The 26,781-nt window shown below is 40.5% G+C and overlaps 1 protein-coding gene across 1 annotated transcript in view; it reads left to right on the top strand.

The window, feature by feature from the left end:
- Nucleotides 1-26,781, top strand: part of CTNND2 (catenin delta 2) — a gene marked incomplete at its 5' end in the record, with an annotated part of 448,616 nt that overhangs the window by 155,936 nt on the left and 265,899 nt on the right. The window contains 2 exons of the mRNA XM_083360640.1: nt 7,411-7,583; nt 22,562-23,183. Of these exons, the coding sequence (XP_083216766.1) occupies nt 7,411-7,583; nt 22,562-23,183 (795 nt within the window). The remainder of the gene's footprint in view (nt 1-7,410; nt 7,584-22,561; nt 23,184-26,781) is intronic.

The raw sequence follows: 26,781 nt of genomic DNA, 5'->3' as shown, positions 1-26,781 counted from the left end.
TGAAAATTAAATCATCATTATTGTCATCATCTACAGTATTTAGCACTTTAGTGTATCCAAATCTTTAGGATGCTCTCAGAAATAGCATTGTTCAAAGATAGATTTATGAATAGTTCTTATTTGTCTATTTCATCTGTTTCCATTTTTCCTGTTCCATCCTGTCCCTTTGCCATTTTTAATCCTATAGGGGGGAAAAACATAAAGAGAAGCATATGTAACATGTAAAGAGAGAAACCATAAAGTAGTATCATGTAACAGTCAAGTAAATAACATAGAATACTCAGACATATACAAGCATTAGCAGGGTATTGTGTAATTATGCTTACTAGATCTAAAACTAATTACTGCATGAGAGACAGTGCAATTTAGGGAACTGAATTAATCGTATTTATCTGGTAATTATATAGTATCTTGTAAATAACCTGACATTACATTATAATTACCATCTGAAAAAAGCTAACTTAAAAGAAAGGAAATAAAAAGGACAAAAAAATTAGCTCAAGGAAAAGAGAATATGAATTTGTTGCTTTGAAATCTGTACATTCCCTTCAAAGCACATTTTTTCCAGTCAAATTTTTGGAAGGGTACAAAATCAAAGGCAATCTAAACAAAGAAACACAAAATGTAATTTCTTGGCAAGCTTGCCCAGCAAATGACCTTTTCTAGTGATCATAATTGGTACTGAGCTTAATGAACTACATATATGATGAATACTTAGTCTAATGATGTATATACAGTCCATCTGAACACACAGGTGCATGGAAATACACCAGCATTGTATAGTGGATTAAACCAGGGCTTTTCAACCTTTTCACCCAGTGTACCACTTTTAGGATATGGCAACATCCGAGTACTACCAGTCGCCTAGCAAGGTGTCAAAAACTTGATGACCAAAAAAGGAAAAAAGTGATGAAGTACAGGTAGTCCTTGACTTACAACAGTTCGCTTAGTGACTGTTCAAAGTTACAATGCCCCCCAAGCCACAGCCGAGCAAGACACCTGCCTGTCCGCCTTTTGCCGCCACTGGGCAAAACAGTGGAGGAAGGCAGCCTGAGGAAGGTGCAGCAGATGGAAAAAGGGCCGGATGGCCCTGCTGCGAAAGAGTGGGGTGGGGAGGGAGTCGGGCGAGACTGTAGCGGTGTGTTCAGAGGAGGGCAGCCTGAGGAAGGTGCAGCAGATGGAAAAAGGGCCGGATGGCCCTGCTGCGAAAGAGTGGGGTGGGGAGGGAGTCGGTTGAGACTGTAGCGGTGTGTTCAGAGGAGGGCAGCCTGAGGAAGGTGCAGCAGGTGGAAAAAGGGCTGGATGGCCCCACTGCGAAGCAATGGGGTGGGGAGGGAGTCAGGCGAGGCAGCAGCGGTGTGTTCGGAGGAGGGGAGCAGGTGGAAAAAGGACCATCCACTTTTCGTGAATGGAACGGAGAAATCCACAAGGCACATACGTCTCTCTGCCCCGGACCAATCAGAAGCGGCGGCTGTAGGACAGTGTTTTGGTCACATGGGCGTTTGTAGTTGCGGCATCCCTGGTAACCCACCCTTTCCTTTCCCGCCCACTACCCTTCTCCCCGTGTGCTCGGTTGGCCTTGGAGCCGCTGCTGGGTAATGCCGTTCGTGCGCTACCAAAAGGTCGTGATCCTGGGATACCGCTTGGTCAGTGAGTGGCACTCTGCCCAGCCGGAGGAAAGCGGAAGGGGCTGTCCGTGGGAGGCTGCTCTGCTTCAAGCGGTGCCCCAAGAACCGGGCATGGGCGGGAGTTGGAAGTTAGGCGGAGAACAAAGGGAGCGTTGTGGAAAAGGCAGCCGTGCGTGCTGGGGATGTGCCGAAGCGATAGCTGGGAGGAGAACAGTGAAAAGGGGACCGAGGGAGGGGCGGCGGGTTTGCGCCCTTCCTGAGCGGACCAAGTCTGGAGGGCAACTCACAAAGCATATAGGGGCTGGCAGGTGTTGCCTGACAGAGAGGTGGGGGCGGTGGGAGTTTGCAGGCAAGGGAGGGGAGGCAGGCAGTGCCAAAACACCAGGGAGATTACCACCTTGGTTGCCTCAGTTGCTGGGCAGTGGCAGGGTGTGAAAGAGCAAGTGGTTGCGCATGTGAAGTTGCAGAAGATGCTAAGCCGGAGGCAACCCTCAGACCTGGATGCAGTGACTTTGGAGTGGTCTTATGTAGTGTTGAGCTGCAAAGAGGTCCGGTTGCTAGGAGTACTAAGAGTACTATTGACTACATCCATATTTTGGCCACAACAGTAGGGCATGCAGGCTTGGCTTGCCGAAGGATTTCCTGAAGAAGGAGGTGCGAGCTGTGAAGAAAAACTCCTCGAACTCCGATTCTTCCCAGAGAAAGTCCCAGAGAGGGAGAGTGCGGGGTGGGGGGGAGAGCAGTCTTTTCCGAGGGGAGGAGAAGCCAGGACGGCAGATCTGTCCATACCAGAGCTGGACAGGGGCAGGGCTAGTGCATGTCTCGCTTTAGGCTCCACCCTTCAATCAAGCCCCCTGTTCTGCATATGTGCACCTGCGCGTGCCTGCACACACGCATTTTGTGGCTCCCAGGTTTTCTTGGTTGTTTTTTTCAGGGAACCAGTTCCGAGTGGCTCTTTCAGTGTTTCAGATTGCCGACCCCTGCACTAGACCACACTGGTTGCTGCTGTTTTATTTCTGCCTCAATTTAAATGATTGATGTTGTCTTTCAATCTTTTGAAACCAAACAGGTTATCTTACAAAGCATCATGCTCCAAATACATTTTTAGATATTCTTGGAGGTCTTTCTCCATCAAGTTGTATGGATATTTGTTAGAAAGATAATCTTTTGGATTATGGCCCTTGGTTGGGATTGGGGGCATAATAGTAATCTGTGCAGGTAGATATTATAGCAATGCATAATTTGAAAAAAATCTGTTGGTAAAATATTTTGAATGGTTATTATTGGAGTCATTACATCCAGTACTCACTCTTAAAAATTCCGATCATTATCACACTTACAGGGTTATTTCTACAATGGTTTAACATTGATTTCATCTTTGAAACCACATGAAAATAAAAACCATGCATTTAATTAAAAATAAGATGAAATTGCCGTAAATGTAATTGGAGGAAGGAGAAGGTCCAAAAGAAACTCCTCAATGTCGCATGATCCTGACGCTGCTCTTAACCTATTATCCTGTTTGATTAATATATACAGTAAACATTCAAATTGGCTAAAAGATGCCCCCAGTTAATTGGGCAGAACATGTTAATCAAATTTGATTTTAGTATAAAAAATGAGATCTATCCTCTCAATAGGAAAATGCTCCTAAGGCATGCTATTATGGCACAAATATATGTAGTTACATAAAATAAAGATGTTTTATCAATAATGTTTTTATTCAGCTACAGATTTAATAAAAACTGTCTCTGGTAGAGCATAACTATAAAAATTACAAGTCTGTGTAGTTAACCTTCATTGATGGTATATTGATGGTTTACTATTGGTACCTTATGAGGGTTTTTTTTAAATTTTCTAATCTAATTTTACTGCTATAGGATTACCTGGTGGATCTCCCATTTCACTGTTATTAAAGTCCTCAGCAATGTTCACAGCTTTCTATCAGATTAAGATTACTAGGTATTTCTACTTGCTGTACCAAATTTAATTAATTAATTACAATAACAAAATGACAGTACAGCCCCTTGCATGTACCTGCATGTATTTTTCAACTTATCTATAGCATTTTCTCAGATTTCCCCTTCTGATATGTGCTCATTTCTGTAAACAAAAGAATAAATTACAAGCTTCTTTTCAGATATTTACTGAAATCAAACTAAAGCTAAATTTGATACTAAGTTTTCCCCTTCCATATTTGTTAGCCTTCAAGATAATCCAGATAGAAAACACCACCAGGAATATTAGCACTGTCTTTTATTGCAGGGCTTTTCAAAATTTTCACCCATTGTACCACTTTTAGGATACGGCAACATCCGAGTACCACCAGTAGCCTAGCAAGGTGTCAAAAACTTGATGACGAAAAAAAAGGAAAAAAAGTGATTTAATTTAATTTAATTTAATTTATTAATATTTCTATACCGCCCTTCTCCCGAAGGACTCAGGGCGGTGTACAGGGCAAGAATAAAACACAGAAATTTACAAAAACTAAAAGATAATTAAATACATGCCCGATTAAAAATACAGTTGATACATGGTAAAAAAACCCAATAATAATAGTAAAAAAAAAACCCCACCAATTCACCCCCCATAGAAAGAGATGGAATATCCGAATAGACCCGGGATGAAGGTATACAAAGCCACTCGGTCTTGTCGGGGTTGAGCTGAAGTCTGTTCCTCCCCATCCAGACCCGAACCGCCTCCAGGCAACGGGACATCACGTTGAGGGCATCACTGGGGTGGTTTGGGGTCGAAAGAAAAAGCTGGGTATCATCAGCATACTGATGATACCCAACTCCAAAGCCACGAATGATCTCACCTAGCGGTTTCATATAGATGTTGAACAGGAGAGGTGAGAGGACCGACCACTGAGGAACTCCACAAACGAGAGACCTCGCGGTCGACCTCTGCCCTCCTGTCAACACCGACTGCGAGCGTCCCTGGAGATAGGAGGAGAACCACTGTAAAACCGTGCCTCCCACTCCCAGTCCCCTGAGACACCGCAGCAGGATACCATGGTCGATGGTATTGAAAGCCGCTGAGAGGTCTAATAGGACTAGAACAGAGGAATGACCCCTGTCCCGAGCCCTCCAGAGATCATTCACCAGCGCGACCATTGCCGTCTCCATGCTGTGCCCGGGCCTGAAACCCGATTGGTACGGGTCTAGATAATCCGCTTCATCCAGGACCAAAGGGAGATGATGCGCCACCACACTCTCAACAACCTTCGCAAGAAAGCGAAGGTTGGAGACCGGACGAAAGTTGTTCAATACAGCTGGGTCCAAGGCAGGCTTCTTGAGGAGGGGCCTCACCACCGCCTCTTTCAAGACGGCAGGGAAGCTACCCTCACTCAAAGAAGCTGATATAACTGCCTGGAACCAGCTGCGTGTCCTCTCCCGGGCTGCATAAACCAGCCAGGAAGGGCACGGGTCCAATAAACATGTGGTGGAGCTCAGTCTCCCCATAATCCTGTCCACTTCCTCCGGAGTCACAGAATCAAACTCCTCCCAGGTGATATCGACAAGACCGCCCGTGTCCTGATCGCCAGACTCTGCCCAGTCAGAGTCCAGACCGGTCCGAATCCGAGCGATTTTGTCCGACAGATAATTGTTAAACTCCTCGGCACGACCCTGCAAGGGTTCCTCCCTCACCTCCTGATTAAGAAGGGAGCGAGTCACCCTAAACAGAGCAGCCGGGCGATTATCTGCGGATAATCTGTGATGAAGTACAGGTAGTCCTTGACTTACAACAGTTCGCTTAGTGACTGTTCGAAGTTACAATGGTACTGAAAAAAGTGCCCCCCAAGCCACAGCCCAACAAGACACCTGCCTGCCCGCCCGACGGTGCTCTTCCTCCTGTCCGAGGTTTTCATTGTTGTGAGCATTTCTGTTGAGGATTGGCAGCGGGGGTGCGGTGGGGTTGGTGTTTGTTTTTTATTTTTTCCCCCTCTGCTGGGTGGTTGCAGCAGGTTTTGGTCACTTCACATGACCCTGGGACACTGTGACCATCATAAATATGAATCAGTTGCCAAGCATCTGAATGTAAATCACAAGACCCTGGAGATGTTGCAACATTCCAGCTGATTGGCGCTTCTTCTGGACTCAGAAGCGCCAGGATCAGCACCAAGCTCCAGCTGGAGCCTGGCGCTGATCCTGGTGCTTCTGCTGAGCCCTGACAGCCCTGCAGCTCCAGCCATCTTTCACTCAGGCTTGTGCGGTGCTACCACCAGTTCAGCTGGTTGAAAAGCCCTGGCTTAGGCTGTAGGTCTTCCTCATGTTACTAAAAGTCATTCCCACACACATCTTGACAATATCCAAGTTATATTCTTACCAGAAATGTTCAATCAGGAAATTTTATGGAAATTTTGCCCAAAACTAAAATTATATTTCTATCCAATTGTAAATTGAATAATAAATTGCATTAGTGTAGCATCCTCCCTGCTGTTTAGCAACCACCATCACTCCCCGCCTGAACTACTGGGTGCCATTTCAGCATGCCTGGCTGAGGAATTCTGGCAGTTGAAGTCCACAAGCCATAAAAGGGCCAAGTTTGAAGACTCCTACTGTAGAATTTCCCAGGCTTGTGTTCTTGGGAAAGTTGTTTGCTGTCCCTGGGACAGACCTGGGAAGCAGCTCAGGAGGTCATGGCCAGCAAAGTGGCCATGTGCCCATCCGAGGACATTTATTGCCCAATTCAAAACAGTGGTCACATACCAGACAATTGGCATGGGGTCCAAAAATGCCATGCAACCATGGGGGTGGTTGGTGACTTGAGGGTGCCTCTTTGGAATTTATCTTCTAAATTTTAATTAAAAATATTTCAATTCTGTTTTTTTAACTTTGCTTTTAAGTATGCCTCTTTTCATGTGGCTGTATGGCTCTTATTTATAAACCACCCAGATTCACTCAGGTGAGATGGGCCATGTATAAATTTGATAAATAAATAAAATACTGTTTTTCATTCACGTGTCTGGAATTATGTTCTCTTTTTTTAAAAAAAATATTTATGTGGGATCAAATTGGTATTCCAGTATAATGGAAAATAGGATTTAACGTTTCTTCTTCCAAAACCTACTTTCCTTGGAAACAGAGGTGGAAGGAGTAATTCAAGACTGCTTTTATTATATTTCTTTTCCTATTTGATTCTGCCCTACAACTATTTCATTTCCCAACTGGTGGTTTATTTTTGCCAGTTAGATTTAGTAGAGCAACATATTTAAGCACCCAAGTATTCCATTATCTTCTGGAAAATAATAAAATGAAGATGTTTAAATTAAATATGCTGTAAGGTAAAGGTAAAGGTTCCCCCGCACATGCGTGCTAGTCGTTTCCAACTCTAAGGGAAAGGTGCTCATCTCCGTTTCAAAGCCGAAGAGCCAGCGCTTGTCCGAGGACGTCTTCGTGGTCATGTGGCCGGCATGACTAGACGCCAAAGGCGCACGGAACGCTGTTACCTTCCCACCGTAGTTGTCCCTATTTTTCTACTTGCATTTTTACGTGCTTTCGAACTGCTAGGTTGGCAGAAGCTGGGACGAGTAACAGGCACTCACTCTGTTAAATGACACTCGGGATTCGACCCGCCAAACTGCCAACCTTCTGATCGACAAGCTCAGCGTCCTAACCCACTGAGCCACCGCGTCCCTTTTAAATATGCTGTAGTATAATGTTATTTCTGACTTTACGTGATACAGAAATCAGAAAAAAAGGTAATTGATGATTCCAATTGTTTTTGTGAACATAGTTGCTTTTCCTTTTACTGATACTTGAAATTATTTTCAATACAGGGCCCAGCCTTCTATCCCAGAGTGCACTTCAGCTCAATTCCAAATCGGAAGGATCTTTCCAATATCCATCAAGCTATCACAGCAACCAGACCCTGGCCCTTGGAGAAGGAACAGCATCCCAGCTCCCAGCCCGCAGCAGTCAAGCTAGAACTTCTTTACAAAACTATGGTCAGGTATGTTTGGAGAAGCAATCATACTCATTTATATTAATTAATGTTAAGATTATTGAATATTATTTTGACTGAAAATATTTTACATGTATATATACAAACTTCACTTACATATTAAAGAATATGCTTCTAATTTAGTACAGCATAATTAATAAAATCAAGCAAACAAAGAAACAAAGCATTTGCTGAAGTGCATGGAGCTGTGGAGAAGGTGGAGGCTTTCTCTGAAGTAGCCCCTACTTTATGGAAATGTCTCCTTCCAGAAGTAAATGTAACTCACACCCATCTGGCTTTTCAAAAGTACACCTTTATTTCATTGTGCTTTTGGACAAAGTTTAATGCTGGGGCTCTGATGCTTTTGTTTTTCCAATATAAATACTGTTATATTACTTGTTTGTTTAATTGGATTGGTGGTGTTTTTACTGGTCACAACCTAGGGTCCATTGGAAGTGAAGTAGCATGGAGAGGTCCTAAAATAATTAAACATTCATTTAGAAACTTGTGATTGTATAATTTACCTTTAAGTTTACATTAGTCTGAAATTCTTGGGGGAGGGGTTAAATACAATTATACAAAATTCTGAAAATTAGAGCTGTATAAAAGTTGTTTCATTTTTATGATTGGTTTGCACATCTATATGTGAGCTTTACATCTTTCTGACATCCAGACATGCCCAATACATGAATTTCAGAATGCAAACTATTGGGTGCTGCGTATGATTCATAATTGCCGTGCCATATATCATGCTTCCCACTAAATCATTAAAGAAATATATTGTAAGCCTGAATTATTATTCTACATATTCAGATGTTTTAATTGTGGTTTAATTATGCAACAATTAAGCCGTGATGGCATCAGCATCCCTTGGATTTCTTTTCCTCTTTTTTCCATTTCATAACAGCATTTTCAAACCCATTCTTAGGGACACTAATACGGAACAGCAAAACTGGAGCATATTTTTTATAGTCATGTTTTATTAGTTTGCTTACTTTGAAAAACAATGTTACCTCCTAAGATTGTACAGAACGATTGAGAATACTTTGCCAAAATAAAGATCCCGCATTTGGCAAATATGTAGAACACAGCCCAAGCATTTCCTAACTATTCTGGACATAGTGGCACATTCTGCATTTTGAGAAACAACTATGGACGTTATCATAAAACTACTGCAACAAAGAATATGCCAATTCACAGAACAGCTGTATTTTAATGGCACAGCCAGTCACAATATACATATACATTTCACAGAAAACAAACTGATAATGATAAGAGAGGAATAACTTGCTCAAGAGCCTAATTACAAAGCAGTAGGGTCTGAATCACCAAAACACACATTTGTTGTTACTTCACAGAAAGAAAATTTGATTTCTCTGAAAGTAAGAAAATTTGATTTCTCTGAAAGTACAAAGGAGATCCCAAAGTCAGATTATATTTATTTGTGTTCTGCAGTTAAGTGAAGACATTTTCAAATTTCAAATGCAGATCTTACCAGGCAGTTTTTTTAATTTTATTGTCCCTTCTGATTCAGTGCTGTTTTTTTTTACCTTTGCTATTCATTGTCAATGTATATTGTTTTTATATAAACCACCATATCTTTTGTAAGCCACTTTGAACAATGATTTTTGCTGGAAGATGGAAATTGTGTTTCTTAAAATACATAGATATACCGTATTTTCCCAAAAGTAAGGCCTACCCCCAAAATAAGCCCTAGCTTGATTTTTGGCAGTTGGCCTAATATACGCCTACCCCAAAAAATAAGCCCTAGTTTTGGGGCGAGGCACACACCTAAAAATCAAGCTAGGGCGGGTGTGGGGGTGTGGAGCTGCTCCACCCACCCTGCACCCACTTACCTTGCAGCCAGGCCTCTCCTTGCCGACCTACTTCTTCTGCAGCCAGGCATGCATTTCTCAGTCACAGGGCTTTCCAGAAGGCCTGTGCAGCCAAGAACCGAGCTATGGATTCAATCTGTAGCTTGGTTCTGCTAGACCTCAGTAGCTGAGCACCAGACAATGGATTGAATCCATAGCTCGGTACTCAGCTTCTAAGTCCTTCTGGAAAGGCCTGAGTGCAAAATACAGGCCCCAGTGCAGCTGCAGAATTTCGGCCCAAGGAGAAGTGGACTGGCTGGGTGGGGCTATCAGTGCCGGAGGTGAAGTAAGGCCTACATGGAAAATAAGACCTGGTGCCTCTTTTGGAGGAAAAAAATAATAAGACCCAGTCTTATTTTCGGGGAAACACGGTAGTAAATGCAAGTACTCCTATTTTTGTTGATAAATTTTGGTGATAGATTTTGTATACTTGTTGTATTTTTAGATTTGGAGATGCTTCGTAAATAAGTATCTTTGTTAAGTTGATGAAGCTCTTAATTAATTTACCTACATGCATTGCAGTTAAAACAGGCCACATTGATTTATTGCAAAAGCTTATATCATTCCAGTTAAAGTGATCATTGGAAATACACCCATTCTGTCATATTTTTTAAAATTGTTCCTGATAGTTTTACTGCAGTCTCCAAGATGGAGTTCAAAGCACTTCATATTTCTCATTTTACAAAAGGGCTGATGTGAGGAAGGACCTAATACCTGACCATCTTAGCTAGTTGATTTGGTATGCGATGAAAGGGAAGAAAGGTCTTAGTCAAGTAATTGTATTTTTTACTGTCACAGTGAAATATTTCTAGACTTTTCTAGAAATTCTACAAAGTACCAATAACTCTTCTTGATACTTTGTGGAGTTTGAGCTTGAAGAATCATTTGTTGCCCCAAACCATAGAAACTAATGTATTATATCTGTTAGATGAGGCTGTATAATGGTCAGAATAAATTGTAGTAGATTTTCCCAAGAAGTAAAACAATTGCACAAATCTCCATGTCACATTTGACTGTGGTCTTTGATTTTTATTCTTTCTCCACATTCCTATAAAGTATTCTTTTCTTTTAAAAACAACTATGTTTTTTTCTAGATCAGAATGCCGAAAACAAAATGTTGAAGTGAAAAAGTGTTAATTCACTGGATTTCTTAACATAACTTTTTCACATATTTAAGTAATAATCCTTCAGAAATGATGTACATGTTTATGGATCCAGACAAAAATGTTAGGGTTTCTGGCAGCTATTCACATATCCATTTAAGGGAGCTGATTTTTTTTAAAAAAATGTTACTGTAGTTCAGTCATGCAAATATTGTGTGTGTGTATGCACGTTAATGTGTGTACGTACACAAAGAGAGAGAGAGAGACAAAGAGAGCGAGGGAGGGATTGGGGGAATTTCCTACCCTTGAGTATGGCTTTTTAAAGACTTGAGCTTCTATCCCACAGTTCACACTAACATATCAAAGAAACACAAAATCTCCTCCAAAAAAGGAAAGGCTCAAAAAGTATTTCACAATGGTAACTTTACCATTCTGAAAATAACACTTTTTGAAACCCTAATTATATACACATTTATTGTGGCATGAGTTTATCATGTACTTTGTGAGAAAAAAACATGTGGAATGCTGTCAGTATTTTTTTTTTAATCCCATTTATATCCCGCCCTTCTGCGAAGACTCAGGGCAGCTTACAATCTAAAGCACAAATCAATGTGCTTAGCAATAGCCTTCATTCTATGTATATGCCTGCTTATTAGGGCTTCCCCCCCCCAAGCGGCATTATTACAAAGTCAGCTTATTGCCCCCAACAATCTGGGTCCTCATTTTACCTACCTCAGAAGGATGGAAGGCTGAGTCAACCTTGAGCCTGGTGGGACGCGAACCTGCACTAATTGCAGGCAGCTGGTGTTACTTAAGGAGGCATTAGCCCACTGCTCCACCAAGGCTCTTTGCATACAACATTGTGATTTTTTTTATCAGTCCTTTTTTGTAAAGTTTATTTAGTATGTTTCAGTTTGTTTCTGCTCAAGATACTTTAAAAGATATTTTTAAAGTAAAGGCAATGGTTATATAATGCATAATTAATCTAAATAGGAATATATAGAATTAATGAATAAAGGGACACACAACATTTAGTTTCTGCATCAATATAAATAGGATAAAAAGCTTAAGCTCACGTGCAAAACACAAAAATAAAGCACAAAGCATGATATATTGTGTGAGGATTTTCAACCTAACAAATTTAACCATGGCTACTATATATCAGTGCTATGTTGCTTATGGAACATTTTTAAAAACAGAGATTGTCCTGGGAAAATACTGAAAATGAATCAATGTCTAAAAAGCCGTAAGAGCATACAAAAGATCAAGCCCTAATCAGTCACAGCAGAAACCTGGCATCCTATTTAATCCCGGATGTCTCCAAGAAGCCTAGAAACAGATCATGAAGGTATGAATGGAGGTGAGCAGTTCTCTCCCTCTGATGGCAGGCCTCTGACATCAAATAAAGGTATGGGTCTCTGGATGTGCAGGATAGAGGTCTGGGCTGTTAGGCATCTGTCCACCCAGTGAGGATTCTCTTCTGCTCATATGATGTATTTTAATGATACTAGAATTGGCTTAATCTGACAACATTAAATTTCACTGAATGCTGATGTTCCAAGAACATGAATCTCCATATTCTCCGTGCCATACCTAATTTTATAAATCCCTAATATGCCTCCTTTTAGCTTTCTCATTCTGAACTAAATGCTTTGTTTTCTTTATAAATAAAAAGTGCTCAGATTCATTTACAATTGAGATTTACCAGCATTCACAGTTGTTAAATGCTATCCTAAATGCATTCATACCATAAATATTTATTACCAAGGCATAATTATAACCATAAAATATTTTTATTTCAGTTTCTTTCCTAGTTAAATAATGATGATGATGATGATGTTGGAAGAGACCTTTGCAGTCTTCTATTCCAACCCCCTGCTCTGTCAGGAAACCCTATACCATTTCAGACAAATGGTTGTCTAGTCTCTTCTTAAACTTCTGGAGGCAGGTTGTTCCACTGATTAATTGTTCTAACTGTCAGAAAATTTCTCCTTAGTTCTAGGTTGATTACTTCCCATCCATTGCTTCTTGTCCTGCCTTCATGTGCTTTGGAGAATAGCTTGACTCCCTCTTCTTTGTGGCAAACCACTGAGATATTGGAACACTGCTGTCATGTCACCTCTTGTCCTTCTCTTCATTAAACTAGACCACAGGTCTGCAACCCGCGGCTCCGGAGCCGCATGTGGCTCTTTCAGCCGTCTCCTGTGGCTCCCAGTCCTCTGCCATGTGCAGTCCAAAAAAAAAAGTGGGACTAAAAAAGTTCAACCAATCAATTCAAATATGCAGGGCAGGTGCCTATCTCGCCTTGGCTCCACTCTTCAGTCAAACCCTGTTCTGCGCATGCGCGCATGTACACCCATGCGAACACATTTTTTGCGGCTCCCAGTTTTTCCTTTTGTGAGGGAACCGGTCCCGAGTGGCTCTTTCACTGTTTCAGGTTGCTGACCCCTGAACTAGACAAAGATAATTCCAGCAACCATTCTTTATATGTTTTACCTTCCAATCCCTGCTGGCTCATATTTAAGTGATTGTCCACTAGGACTCCAAGATCCCTCTCACAGTTGCTACTATTGAGCAAGGTACCACCTATACTGTACCTGTGCATTTGATTTTTCTTGCCTAAATGTAGAATCTTGCTTTTTTCATCATTGAATTTCATTTTGTTAGATAGCGCCCAATGTTCAAGTCTGTCAAGATCTTCTGTGTCTTAAGCCTATTTCCTAGGATGGCCCATATTACACTTCTGCTCCACCAACTTCACTAGCTAGTAGTCTGCTTCCGAGTGCAGTTCAAGGTGTTGGTTATGATCTCTAAAGCCCTTTAGGGCATAAGTCCAGGCTACCTGATGAATCACCTCATCCCACTAGTATAAGCCTGTCCAATTGTGCTGGCAGAGAAGGCCTCCTTCGGATCCCATCAGTGAAACAACTGCAACTATTAGGATCCAGAAGAGCCTTCTCTGCTGCAATTCTCACCCTTTGGGTCACCTTACACTCTAAGGCAGGGGTGTTGAATTCCTGGCCTTTGGGCCGGATGAATCATCCAGAAGCCACGCCCACCCCCATTGCCGGCAATGGCAAAACTGTCCTGATAGGTTGCGTGACGTCACACAACGTCGTGAATTTGACATGTCTGCTGTAAAGTAAGATCCGCCCCCATCCTCCTATCCTTCCCCAAGAGCCTGGTTGGCCTGGGGATGAAATGGGGGAATTCCACACTGGAGGTGGCTCCTGGATTGATGGAGATTCCACCTCCCCTCTTGTTTTCTGCTGTCCACCATTTATCTTTTTGGTTAACATATTGATGTATTATTCTCATGGTATTCTTTTTGTCATTTTTTATTTTATTGTTCTATTACTTTATTTTTGTTCTGTTTACACTCCTTTCATTTTTCTTCCTATTATTATAAGCCATCTAGAGTAGCCCCACAGGAAGATACCAGTAGGTGGCAAACAAATTTAACAAACAATAAATAAATAATATCATTTAACTTTTTCATAGTAGCCATATACTATGTTCACATTTTTATTTATCATATAATTTTCCTTATTAGATTGTGTACTAGTTGTTATTCCTAGTTGGTCAGACATTCTGACCAAGTAAGGATAGACTTGGATCTCTTCTGTTGTTAAACTTAATTTCAAATATCTAGTAGATTACCTGTGACCCATGGGGTCATCATTTCAGTACAACCCAAAGTCACCACAATTAATGTCTCATGACATTTCATATTGTCATAACCTTTTATCTAGCTGTGGATAGATGCCAGGGGTATACCCTCATATGCACCACAGAGACTGTGCACCTTTGAATATGAAGGGTGACAAGGGGAGCCCTGAGTCCCACCCCAGAAAGTGTTTCAATGGTTTTGAATTTGATGGGTGATCCAAATTCATCTTGTTTCTGAAATCCCAATGAATCAGTGGAATGGCTTGCCTTCAGAAGTTGTGCCTGCTGCATCACTGGAGGTTTTTAAAAAGAGATTGGACAGCCAGTTATCCAGAATAAGAGTCTTCTGCTTGAGCAGGGGGTTGGACTAGAAGACCTCCAATGTCCCTTCCAACTCTGTTCTGCTAGTTAAACACTAGTCCATCAATGTATATTTCAAGGTTTTTCTCATTTTCCACAGATTCTTAGTTTAACTAAAATGTATATTTTAAGAGTTTAAGATGACACTAAACTTGTCAGAAGCATATTTAATTAAAGATTAAAAAAATTGCCAGCAGACCAATAAATGAATCTGGGCAAATTGTATATTTCACATAGGATACGATAATCTATAAGTATGGGTAGAAGTATGATTAAGTACATATACATATACATACATACATACATACATACATACATACATATATATATATATATATATATTGAAGCAAGAAATCCGAACACTGGGACAAGGTAAAAAACTAAAGCAGTTTTTAATAAAATCGAGCTTTCGTTGGCCAAACTGCCAACATCGTCAGGATAAAATCATTGGAGCGGTGAAACTACATTTATAAATGTAGTTTGGCCAACGAAAGCTCGATTTTATTAAAAACTGCTTTAGTTTTTTACCTTGTCCCAGTGTTCGGATTTCTTGCTTCAATTTCAACATGCCTAGGATTCGTGTATTTAATTTAATTAAGATTCTCTCTCTCTCTCTCTCTCTCTCTCTCTCTCTCTCTCACACACACACACACACACACACACACACATGCAGACAGAAATGTCTACTTTTCCCCCAGATGCTTTATTATAATCCACACTTTTAAAAATACTCGAGATTAGAATAAGTTTCTTTTTATTAATGTAAAACTCAAAATCTCTATTTTTTATATCTCTGTCATTCCTTAACCATATAGACTTTGTAGATATGTCTGTAAATATCAGTCAAGTTCTCTTCATCTGCAAATGCCTCTTCTCCCTAATAATAAAAATTAAACTAATGTAAATAATAGCAGTGTGTTACTGTTTCATGACAAAATCAGCTGATTTATTGAGTGAATACAGATAACCCACAACTTACAACCTGTCACTTGATAATTGTTCAAAATTACAGTGGGACTAGAATGAGTACTTTGTGCCCTATAAAGCACTTCTGGCTGTGTAAAATATCATGCCCACCACACTTATACTAGGATTACATGACGATCAAAGCGGTCAGTCCTAGAGGAGATCAACCCTGACTGCTCTTTAGAAGGCCAGATCCTTTGGCCACCTAATGAGAAGGAAAGACTCACTGGAGAAGAGCCTAATGCTGGGAAAGATTGAGGGCAAGAGAAGAAGGGGATGACAGAGAATGAGCTGGCTGGATGGAGTCACTGAAGCAGTAGGCGTGAGCTTAAATGGACTCCAGAAGATGGTAGAGGACAGGAAGGCCTGGAGGAACGTTGTCCATAGGGTCGCGATGGGTCGGACACAACTTCGCAGCTAACAACAACATATACGATAAGAAAGAGAGATCAACGAGAAAGCTAAAAGTACAAAAAAAGGAAAAAAAGTGAAGGAAAAATAGAAAAGGAAGAAGTTGCAAGGAAGTGGCTTCCAATCTTTTTTACAGTAGTGGCAGTACAATTATAAGCTTACCTTTTACTCTACTGTTATAATGTAACTCTCTTGTTTCTGTAATATGTCTAATCACCAAAAACTATAGACCATACGTTTAATTTTTTTGTTTATGCAAAAAGTCCATAAATTTCCAATCAGCAGTAAACATATTGTTTTTCTCTGATTAAAGAGAATTAGAGGATTTTAAAAATTGCAACTGAGTCTAAAGGTGTTTTCTGGGGGGATGAGATTGATGGACAAAGAGTTGAAAATGTTGTGCAACTTAGCAGCAAGATTATTATATACACAAAGCTAGAAAGATTCAGCACTATCTGCTATGGAGGAATGGTTGGTGAAGATGGTGGAACTTGCTGAGATGACTAAATTGACCTTTTTCTCAATTACACTTGAAATTGTTTCTTCCATACATTTTGTTGAGAATTCATGCTGTTCTGGATTGCCAGGATGTTTATTCTGGTTCTAACAGACTTAGGAAAGAAATCAGTAAATAATTATACTTGTTTTGGTGGAATTAAAACCTGCTGTAAACCACACAGAATGGATTAAAACCCTGTCACCATCCCTCTGAAATCATAGGACGAAAGCTGCCTTCAGGTATTTTGCTCTGAATAGCTCTCTTTAGTCCAAAGAATAACTGACCTAACATTTGCCTGGTTCAGGAAAACAGTCCACCTCCAAAATACGTTCATACAAATATTACTGTTTAAAAATATAGACCCCATCATTTTCTTTATAGAAACAGTCAAGGAAGATTACAACCATAAAATTAAAAATGCAAAATTCAACAATAAAATCAGTGTAATTACAATTAAAATCAAACGCTCGCAATTATAATCAGTTTAAAGCTTTAAAAAATTGGCAAAGAGGATAAATAATAGGAGTGTAGGGCATCTCTGGAGAAAGCATCAATAACCTGGGGGGAGGGTTTATATGGGGAAAATCCGTTTCCATCTTCCAAATGGCTGAATGTATGGTATCAGTGACATGTTCAAAAGGGTCTCTCCTACTCATCTAAGTAATTATGCAGGTTCACAGTGGGAAAGAGGTCCCTCAGATACTACAGCTCTTCTTCACACTTTCAGTTGTGGGAGATAAAGAAAAAAATGGGGCCAACATGTACTCCCCGTTATATACCAGTTCAAACTCCTCCATATATTCAGCTGAGCAGCTGAAAAGGCCAGATAAAAATAACTTCAGCATGTTCTATGATCTCCCCAGTGCCTGTGATATTTTCTATGAATATATTGTTCCAAACAGTGGGGGAAAAACATGAGATGTGGAGTCCCAGTTCCTTAATTTCTAGACTTCAGCTATTATCCACTGGTAAAGAACTACTGCAATTAAAAGCCTATCAGCTTTCCACAGAACCAAGAGAGGGAGACCAGTGCAAAATTCTGAAAACTTCCTACTGAACACTTCAGCAGGTTTATCATTCATATAAAAATAATAGCAATCATTCATATCAAAATAAAATAACCAGAAAACATGCCCAACATACTGTATTTGAAACATCTGAATAGATGCACTAAATCCATAGTAGAACAATCTTAATTGTTAAATACTTTAATATAAAAATAAATCTGCCTATTTTTTTTTATAAAAGCCCCACTGTTTTGAAACATTAGCAGGCTCATTTAATAAAAAAACATTTAAGAGGAACCCATATAATAACTTATTTATAATTTATTTCCAAATGCACATCCTTAACATTGCTGAAATCTTTTGCAGGAGATCATATATGCTGGCCCATAATCTGGTTTTATTGATTCACAAATAGCTTTGCATATTGCACAAAGCCAAAACCAACTGCAAACTTACCATTACAATAGTTATTTTTTGAACAAAATAAAGCAAAATTCATCTGGGATGAAAAGATATATTAAAGATACTTTGGAGTTCATTCATTTTGACTGAAAAAAAACCCTTAATTTTTGCAAGAATATAGCTGTTCTCTTTTATCATACTTCTCTATTCGATCCTGAACAGAAAAACAATGACAGAAAAGTCATGTTAATTTTCAATATTTGGAGGCATTCTTCAGTGTTTCAAATGAAATGTCTCCATGTTGAAGGAAAAAACAACAACCAGAAAGGGGTGTTGCCAGAATAATTATTTCTAAAAACAGAGTGTGCTTTTTGATGGAGTGCTCAGCTATCTCTCAGTTCAGTTGCCATTATTAAGGGATTTTAATGTTACAAGATTAACAGCTCTGGTTGATCTCTTCAGCCTAAGATGTCTGATAGAAACTAAAATGCAGTCTACATTGAGAGATAAAGAGATTTTATTCTTTAATGTTTCAGAAGGGGTTTAGGCACGTAATTGAAATTTATAACAGGAAGCAACTGCTGAGAACTTTATTTCCCTCCTCCTTTTTTCTTTTACAGGTTTTAAGGAAAATTTCATATATAACTGCTAAAGTCCTGTAACCTCATGCAGATATGTCTCACGAAATATTGCTTTTACACAAACTGAAATTTTCTATTTGAATTGGATCCAAAATTGATTTCATAATTTTCCACAGCTCCATCTCAACGCCCACTTTCTTATAGTCATGGTAAATAAATAACAACTGCTTTTCAGTTTGGAAGGGATAGTTGCCTAGTATTCTTGTATACAAAAGATGTCTGTATGCACACATGCATGCACAGAGACATACCCATATTGATATATTGTGTGAAACAGAGAACACAAGAGAATGCATTCCATAGAGATGACGAACTAGATCAGAGGTGCCCAAAAAGTTGGGGACTGGTTCTGTGCAGAAAGGTTTTTCTGCGGACCAAAAAGTGCATGGTTTTGTGTGCTGCCTGCATCCCACAGATGGGACTTTGCTTGTTTGTACAGACCAGTTGCGGGCATGCCGCGGCCCACTACCAGTCCATGGACCGGGAGTTGGGGACTCCTGAACTAGACGGTTGTGTACAAAGCCAATGTTTTTTAAAAAATTCTCTTCTCCTTCATTCACTTCAGTTTTCACTGTAACACTTATTTCAAGTTGAAACAAAATCCCTCTACATTTTCAGGAATTGGACTTGAACCCAGCTACTACTTTATAAAAATAATTATGTCTCTTGCAAATGTCAAAGAGGATGCCCACACCAGTTCCCGCTGCCTTGTATTCTTAGCTTTCTCAGAGTGGTTTTGTACATTGAAAGTTTCACAGATGTTTTTTAATTTTATTTTTTAAATGTATGAGTGCAGTCTGAGTGATTCTGTTCAATCTTAGAAATCAAACTGAAGTCATATATTTGGATAACAGCAATGAAAATGACAAAACATTACCAAGAATCAGAAAAAAAAATATTTATAGTCTAGAATCCTGTTACTAATGCCATCCATCCAGATAACGGTAATTTATATGATACATGATGCTTGCTCCAATCGGTATTTTCTAAACTCAAGGGTGAGCTAACCTTACCACACTTATCCTACATGAATTTGTTTGATTCATTTTCTAAATCTGGTCTCATCCAGTTGTATTATATGATTTTTCATTCCCCAAATCTCCAGCCAATAACTATTGGCTGAGAATGGAACTCACAACACATTTGGAGAATATCAGGTAGAAGACAAATGCTTTAACCCTTGCTAACCTTATCTACTGTAAACAAGAAGTCATCCATATATATTGTATGATATAAGCTGATATACTGATATAGTAGTATACAATATTTCTGTGGATACATTTCACAATCCCCATCCTCCTTTAAAAAGAAAGAAAACAATTTAGCTGACCCTCTTTTGCTTCTTAATATGACTGCATTCAGTTTCCCCTTGTATCTGTGTACTGTATGAATGAATGAAGAATGGACAAATGTTCCCTTGAAATTCCTCAGTTTTCTTCCCAGAAGAGATTTGTCTATCTATTGATTTCTAAGGCTGTCCACTTGATATACAGTTCTGGATAGTGAACAGCAATTTAAAATTAGCAATAACAACAAACAAAACAAAATCTTATTCTTGGGATCCATAACAGCTTTTAAAAAAATTCTCCTGGTAAGTTTTTGAATTACCTAATTGAAGTGGAAAGAAAGTGCCACCACAGCAAGTTTTGTTGTTTCCTGTTATAAACATCTTTCACTCACTTTTAAGCCTCTCTTGTTACCATCATTTTCTATCTGAAATAGCCTTTTGGGATTTGGAGCATGGAGAGAAAGGGTAAATACTGTACCTAGAAAGAGATGATAATCACATATACCTCTCAACTGTGCAAAGTCACTGTACTCCATAAGATTTGACAGAAATCTGCATTTCCAGAAGAAATTTAAAAAGCATATTTATCAAATTGAAAACCAGTAGGAAAAATCTTAGGTGATTTTTTTTCTAATGGCACTTAAAACAATAAGATAAAATAAATTTTGACCTGCAAGCTAGCTAGCTCTTTCTAATGCTAGACAAGGGAGAAGTTCTTGAGGTCAGATTCTCCATCTTGTTTCTGCTATGCAAAGAAGGTTTGCACTTCAGCAACTGTTTTCACCAACAAGAACATACGGAATAGTATTCAAGGTGAGGTTCTACCTAGGTGTATCACAAGAAACACTGAAGTTAATTAACGATGCACTGATTAATACTCTAGAATTAGTTCTATCCAAGAATTTGAAGTAGAACAAGGTGCCAATCATCCTATTGCTCGTCTTACATACTGGGGGAAATGCTATTATAGAAATAATTATTGATTGCTTTCAAAGGGGACATTTAAATCAGTATTTGCTTTGCTTTTTTAATTGGTGAGTCAAAGAAAAAAGCTTCAGTTGTTTGAGAGTACCAATAAATAATTTCTTTTATTACCTTATGTTATTGCTTTACAAAATTGAGTTTATTATACTCCTGTAAATGAGGATAATAAATATTTCTGTTGCAGTTAGTGAAAAACCCCAGGCTAGACCATGTCAGACATTCTGTTTCTTAACACATGCATGAAAAACTGTAAAAGTGACATTATATGCATACAACAGAACTGAGGGATTACTGGTTAATTCTTTCTGTAGGCAATATATATACACGGTAGATGCTGCACAACCAGCAGTGTACTTCTTATAACATTTTAATGCTAGTGTATCAGCGAAGGCCCTCTCCAAAGTACCCTAAGAAGTGAAATTTACAATGCGGGCTTTTTATACTTTGAATATCCCAGGAGACTATTCTCAAGACCCTCTTGAGGAAGAAAATTACTTTAGGTGCACACTACATTTTGTGCCACTTATGGTGTTTTACACAAATACGATTATTACTCAAGAGTAATAAACTTTGCCATGAAAGTCGCTCTCTTGCCCATTTCTCCAAGCGTCCCTCGGGGTAGAGGGGAAAAAAACTTGACCGCTGAACCTTTTAAACATTAGACGACCTTATTTCGATTACGGGACGCTAAGGATGTAAGCGTAGTCGCCATAAGCAACAAATATAGTAGAAAGGCCTTCGAGTAAGCAGGACGAAGATGGGGGCGTTTTCGGCCGAGTTTTATTTGACACCAAACCAAACTGTTGCCTTGGAAGAGTGAGGAAAATTCTCAGGGACGACTCACACCCTGGACGGTGGTGTCTCTTTACTCTCCTACCATCGGGTAGGAGATACAGGAGTATAGGCCAGCCGCACCAACAGGCTGAAAAACAGCTTTTATCCGTGGGCTGTTAGGCTTTTGAATGAGAAATAACTTTGGTGAATTTTATGCAGAATTGACTTGGGAGGCCGGCGTGGGGTGTAGTTGGTTCACATGGTGTAGCACAGGGGTAGGCAACCTCGGCTCTTTTATGACTCGTGGACTTCAACTCCCAGAATTCCTGAGTCAGCTAAGCTATGCTATGCTGACTCAGGAATTCTGGGAGTTGAAGTCCACGAGTCATAAAAGAGCCGAGGTTGCCTACCCCTGGTGTAGCAGGATGGAGGGTTTGTTGTCACTGTGTGTTGGGGGTGGGGGGGGAGGGAGGGAGCACAAAGGGAGGCTCAGCTAATCTCAATGTACACACATTTGTACTTTGACAATAAAAAGGTTCATTTCATTTCATATATATACGCAAGATGCCCGAGACCTGCTTTAAAGGAGTGGGCAAATGAGCCGAGCCGAGCCTCACCCTACACTGCAGGGGTCTTCAAACTTGGCCCTTTTATGACTTGTGGACTTCAACTCCCAGAATTCCTCAGCCAGCCAGCCAGGGCTGGCTGAGGAATTCTGGGAGTTGAAGTCCACAAGTCATAAAAGGGCCAAGTTTGAAGACCCCCTGCGCGGCCTACAGCAAGGGCATTTGCGCAGTATGAAGTGCTGGTTTTCAAAGCCCGTGGGTCCAACCGCGGCAAAGACTCAAACATTTGCCGTGAGGCGCGTCTCCAATTCCTTTCCCGGATCTCTGGAATAGGCGGGAAGGGGGCAGGGGGTGGGCGGGCTGGCCAATTGCCTCCTCCGGGGACGGCCTCTTGTCTGCCTGTTTACTCACTCGCTCTCCCCGCCCATCCCCCTCCTTCGCAGGGCACCACCGGCCGGACTGCCCACCTCGCCACTTCGGAGCCGCCGCTGCCGCCGCCGCCCCCCCCGTCGCAGCCGCTGCCCCGGGAGACCTTCGCGCCCAGCCATGGGAGCGCTTTCCACTTGCCGGACTCCTCCTCCTCCTCCTCCTCGCAGCAGCAGCAGCAACCACCCCATTCGCCGGCCCTCTACTACTCCAGCTCCACGCTGCCGGCGCAGAGAGTGAGCTCGCCCTTGTCCATGCAGCAGGTGGGCTCGCCTACCAAGCTCCAGCGGGCGGGCTCCGCCTCCGAGAGCGGCGGCGGCGGCGGCGGCTACGGCACCACCCAGCGGGTTTCCTCTCCCAAGCAGTCGCCCAGTCGCCTGGCCAAGTCCTACAGCACCAGCTCGCCCATCAACATCGTCGTCTCCTCGGCGGGGCTCTCGCCTTCCCCGATCCGGGTCACCTCCCCTCCCACCATCCAGTCCAACATCTCCTCTCCCATTCACCAGCTGAGCTCCACGATCGGCACCTACGCCACCCTCTCGCCCACCAAGAGGTTGGTCCACCCTTCCGAGCAGTACGGCAAACACTCCCAGGAACTCTACGCCACGGCCACTTTGCAGAGACCCGGAAGCCTAGCAGGTGAGAGAGAGATTGTGTGTGTGTGTGTGTGTGTGTGTGTGCGTGTGTGTGTTAACGCTCCTTTTCCCTTGGCGACGCCGCTGAAAGTGGCGCCCTGCGAGGGTCGCTGAAATAGATCAATAATCCTGATAGGTTCGTAAATTTTGAGGGCTCTTGTTCGAAAAAGAGGGAGGCGGGGAGGGGAAATCAAAACCTTCCTTTTTGAACAATCTGGCCTGGCCTGATGGGATGGGGTTGGGTTTTATAAATCGGTTTTAACTTTTAATATGTACTAATTTATTACGGGCATTGTTGTTTAATTACTTTTAATTTTTGTATCTTGTTTTTTTATTATGTATTGCCCTGTTCACCGCCCTGAGTCCTTCGGGAGAAGGGCGGTATATAAATTAAATTATTAAATTAAATTAAATTAAATTAAAATGGTGTTGCTCACCTTCTCCTTCCTACCCCAAGTCCTGGCTTAAGCGATTCCTGCTTGTAAACTAATCTGTGAAATAACCGACTGTCCCAATAGAAAATCAGTGCCGAATAACAGATTGTATTCTCCTGCCCGCCCCCCCCCCACTTCGCAAGTAGAACTGAGGTAGTGCTGATTTCTTGCTATAAAAGCAAGAGGGATGTTTAGCTTTGTATCCTTTGTCGTTGACCCTTAACATGCCTTTCATTTCCACCAGATGAATTGCTTTTCTGCATAACTCTATTATATTTATTTTAATTTTTGTATATTATGTGTTGTATATAGTGTTTTCATTGCCCTGTACACCGCCCCGAGTCCTTGGGAGAGGGGCGGTATATGAATCCAAATAATAAATAATAAATATTCTCTCCTTGCCAGATAAAAAAGCCCCACGGAAGGAAGTTTTTCTTTTAAATTAGAACTCTACTGTATTCCTTGAATAAATAAATGTATGGGGTTTTTTATTTATTTATTTAGCTGGTATTGCATTCTTTGGTGTGTGGTTATGCTACCAAACAGAATTTTGGAAGGATTTCTTGTTTCCAGTAATATTAATATGTTTGATAAGTGCTATAGTTCTCATTCCTTAGGAAACACCTGGTTGTTGTTGTTTTTAAAAAAAACTTGCAATTAAAGAGCAGTTATTGATCCTCTTGGTAATCAGATAACTAAACTGTGTTCTTTTCAGTGGGGAATTTTTGCTGTTGTAAAAACCACTTTAAAGATATTGCTGTAACACCAGCTGTCATGCTCATGTGTTCTCTTATCTGATTTATGTGGCTAAATGTGGCATTTAGAAGAATTAGTTGGGAAGTGTTTTTACTAATACCTGGAAGATACTCAAGTATCTCCCCTTAAAAAAATAAAGCAAAAGGGTAGTTAGCAATCTCTTTTAGCATTGTGCTATGTTATTGAAAAATGAGGCAAAATTAAATAACAGGTTTGTTCTCTAAGTGTAGTTTTATAATACCCCACCCTTCAAAGGAAGAGACTGTAGGCTTAGACTAAGAGATGAGGGGGAAATCCTGGAAGAAATTATTGGCAAACACTTCCATAATTCTGTAAAAAAAACACCTATGTATTCAGTCACTAGAAATCAGTCTTGACTTGAGAAGTTACGTTTTTAATTATTTACTTGTTTGCATTGCTAATGAACTACATTTGATGGTTCCAATCATGTGTCCTGTTCTTGAAAGGCCCACATAATAAAAGATACATAAGATTATGAAAGAGACAGAATGATTTGTTGAGTAATTGTGGCCATGGTTATGACCAGAAAATGGCAAATATTAAGTTGAGCAAATGGCATGTTGTTTCAATAGTACTAACACTTTCCTTTTCCAGAGAAGTGAAGAAAGTTGGAAGAAATGTGAATGAATGTTCAGTTTCTGTTCTCTAGTACAGCTTATAGGTGTAGGACTGTTCTTTGGTGGTGTTTCTTACCTGGGGTCCCTGCAGGCACTACCTTCTGGAGGTCTAAAAATAATGTAATTAATCTTTTGTATCGTACTGTTGACTCTCTGTTTAGCAAACAAAGGTATTGTTTGCTAAGTCCAGCAACTGATCCGCTCACTAAATTACTGTTAGCTAACCTGAGGCCATAAGACTAATTTTCATGCAGCCTTTGAACTAATCTTAAAGCCAAATACAGAAAATTGATTCAGGCCTCTGTTAAGAGTGGTGACCTTTTCTTCAGCCTGCAGTGTGGAATGGAGGGAACATAGTTTCAGAAAGAGAAAAAAGGGGTATCGGAGAAAAAAGAGCGCCTACATCTAATTTTGGCTCTGGACCCACTCCCTGTTTGCTTTAGTCAACAACAGAGTACCCCTGAGGGGCAGAAAAAAGATGGCCTGGATTGGCTGATAAGTGTCTTCTAGTATCTGAGGTTGCAAGGACAGCTTCTATTTGAACAGCAGTGACTGACTGAACCTGAGGTGATTTGCAGTAGTAAGACTGCAGTCTTTCAGTAAGCCGTGGGTCACTTATAATAGATTAGCCATATTAGCCCTTAAAAAGTATTTTCACGGTCCTTTTTGCAGTAATTAAACAAACAAAAGCTGAAAATGTAATGGTAGATTTGGCTCATCCCCCTTTTTTGGTTCCTATTCTACACTTTGGCTTCCATTCTTCCCTGTATCTCTTCTTCTGGTATTCCTTTTTTTGGCCAATGGAGGGGACCAGGTATGTCTCTCTCTTCCCACGCAGTTCCTTCTGGGACTACAAGGCTGAAGAGAAACCAAAGCAGTTGGCAATCTATTCTAGACAGTACAGGGTAGTCCTAGACTTACAACACTTCATTTAGTGACCATTTGAAGTTACAAGAGCACTGGAAAAAAGTGACCGTTTTTCACACTAACGACCATTGCAGCATCCCCATGGTCATGTAATCAAAATTGAGATGCCAGGCAACTGATTAATATTTATCACAGTTATAGTGTCCTGGGGTCAGGCAATCAAGTGAATCAGGCTTCCTCACTGACTTTGCTTAATGGCTATATTACTAACTTAACAACTGCAGTGATTCACTTAACAACTGTGGCATGAAAGGTCATCAAATGAGGCAAAACTCACTTAGCAATCTCATTTAGCAATAGAAATTCGGGGCTCAGCTGTGACTGTAAGCAAAGGGCAACCTGTATGAAAAGTGGCAACCACATTTCTATATTTTCAAATTAGGAAAAGCATGTTAGAAAAATATGATCATTTTAACTGTTCATTTGGCCTATGTTGTACATTCTGGATAGCAGAAGATATGGGTTAGATGTATTTAAAAAAATTACAAATGTACTAAAGAGGTAGACAAGGGGCAAAGATTAAATGAATACACAAAGTGGGTAATGTAAAAATGGCCCATGGATCATGAAAATAATTGCCTAAAGATGCTCATCTTATAGAAAAGAAAAACTAATTCCAGAGTAGATGGTTATATAATTGAATCATCACCTGCATAGCAAGAACATGTTATGGTTTTGGGTTGTTTTGGACAGAGGAGTCTGCTAACTCAGCAGAGACATATGGGGAAAATGAAAAATCAGTAGTTTTTTAAAACAACCATGTTTGTGTTTGATAAGCAAGAGAATTTAGAACTTGGCTCTTATCCCTGCTGAAAAGTTAGTGTGTGCTTGGAATCAGAAGACCTGA

This window comes from Vipera ursinii, assembly GCF_947247035.1.
Source record: "Vipera ursinii genome assembly, chromosome: 3".
Classification (NCBI taxonomy): Eukaryota; Metazoa; Chordata; class Lepidosauria; order Squamata; family Viperidae; genus Vipera; species Vipera ursinii.
This window is presented reverse-complemented; position numbering and strand designations above follow the sequence as displayed.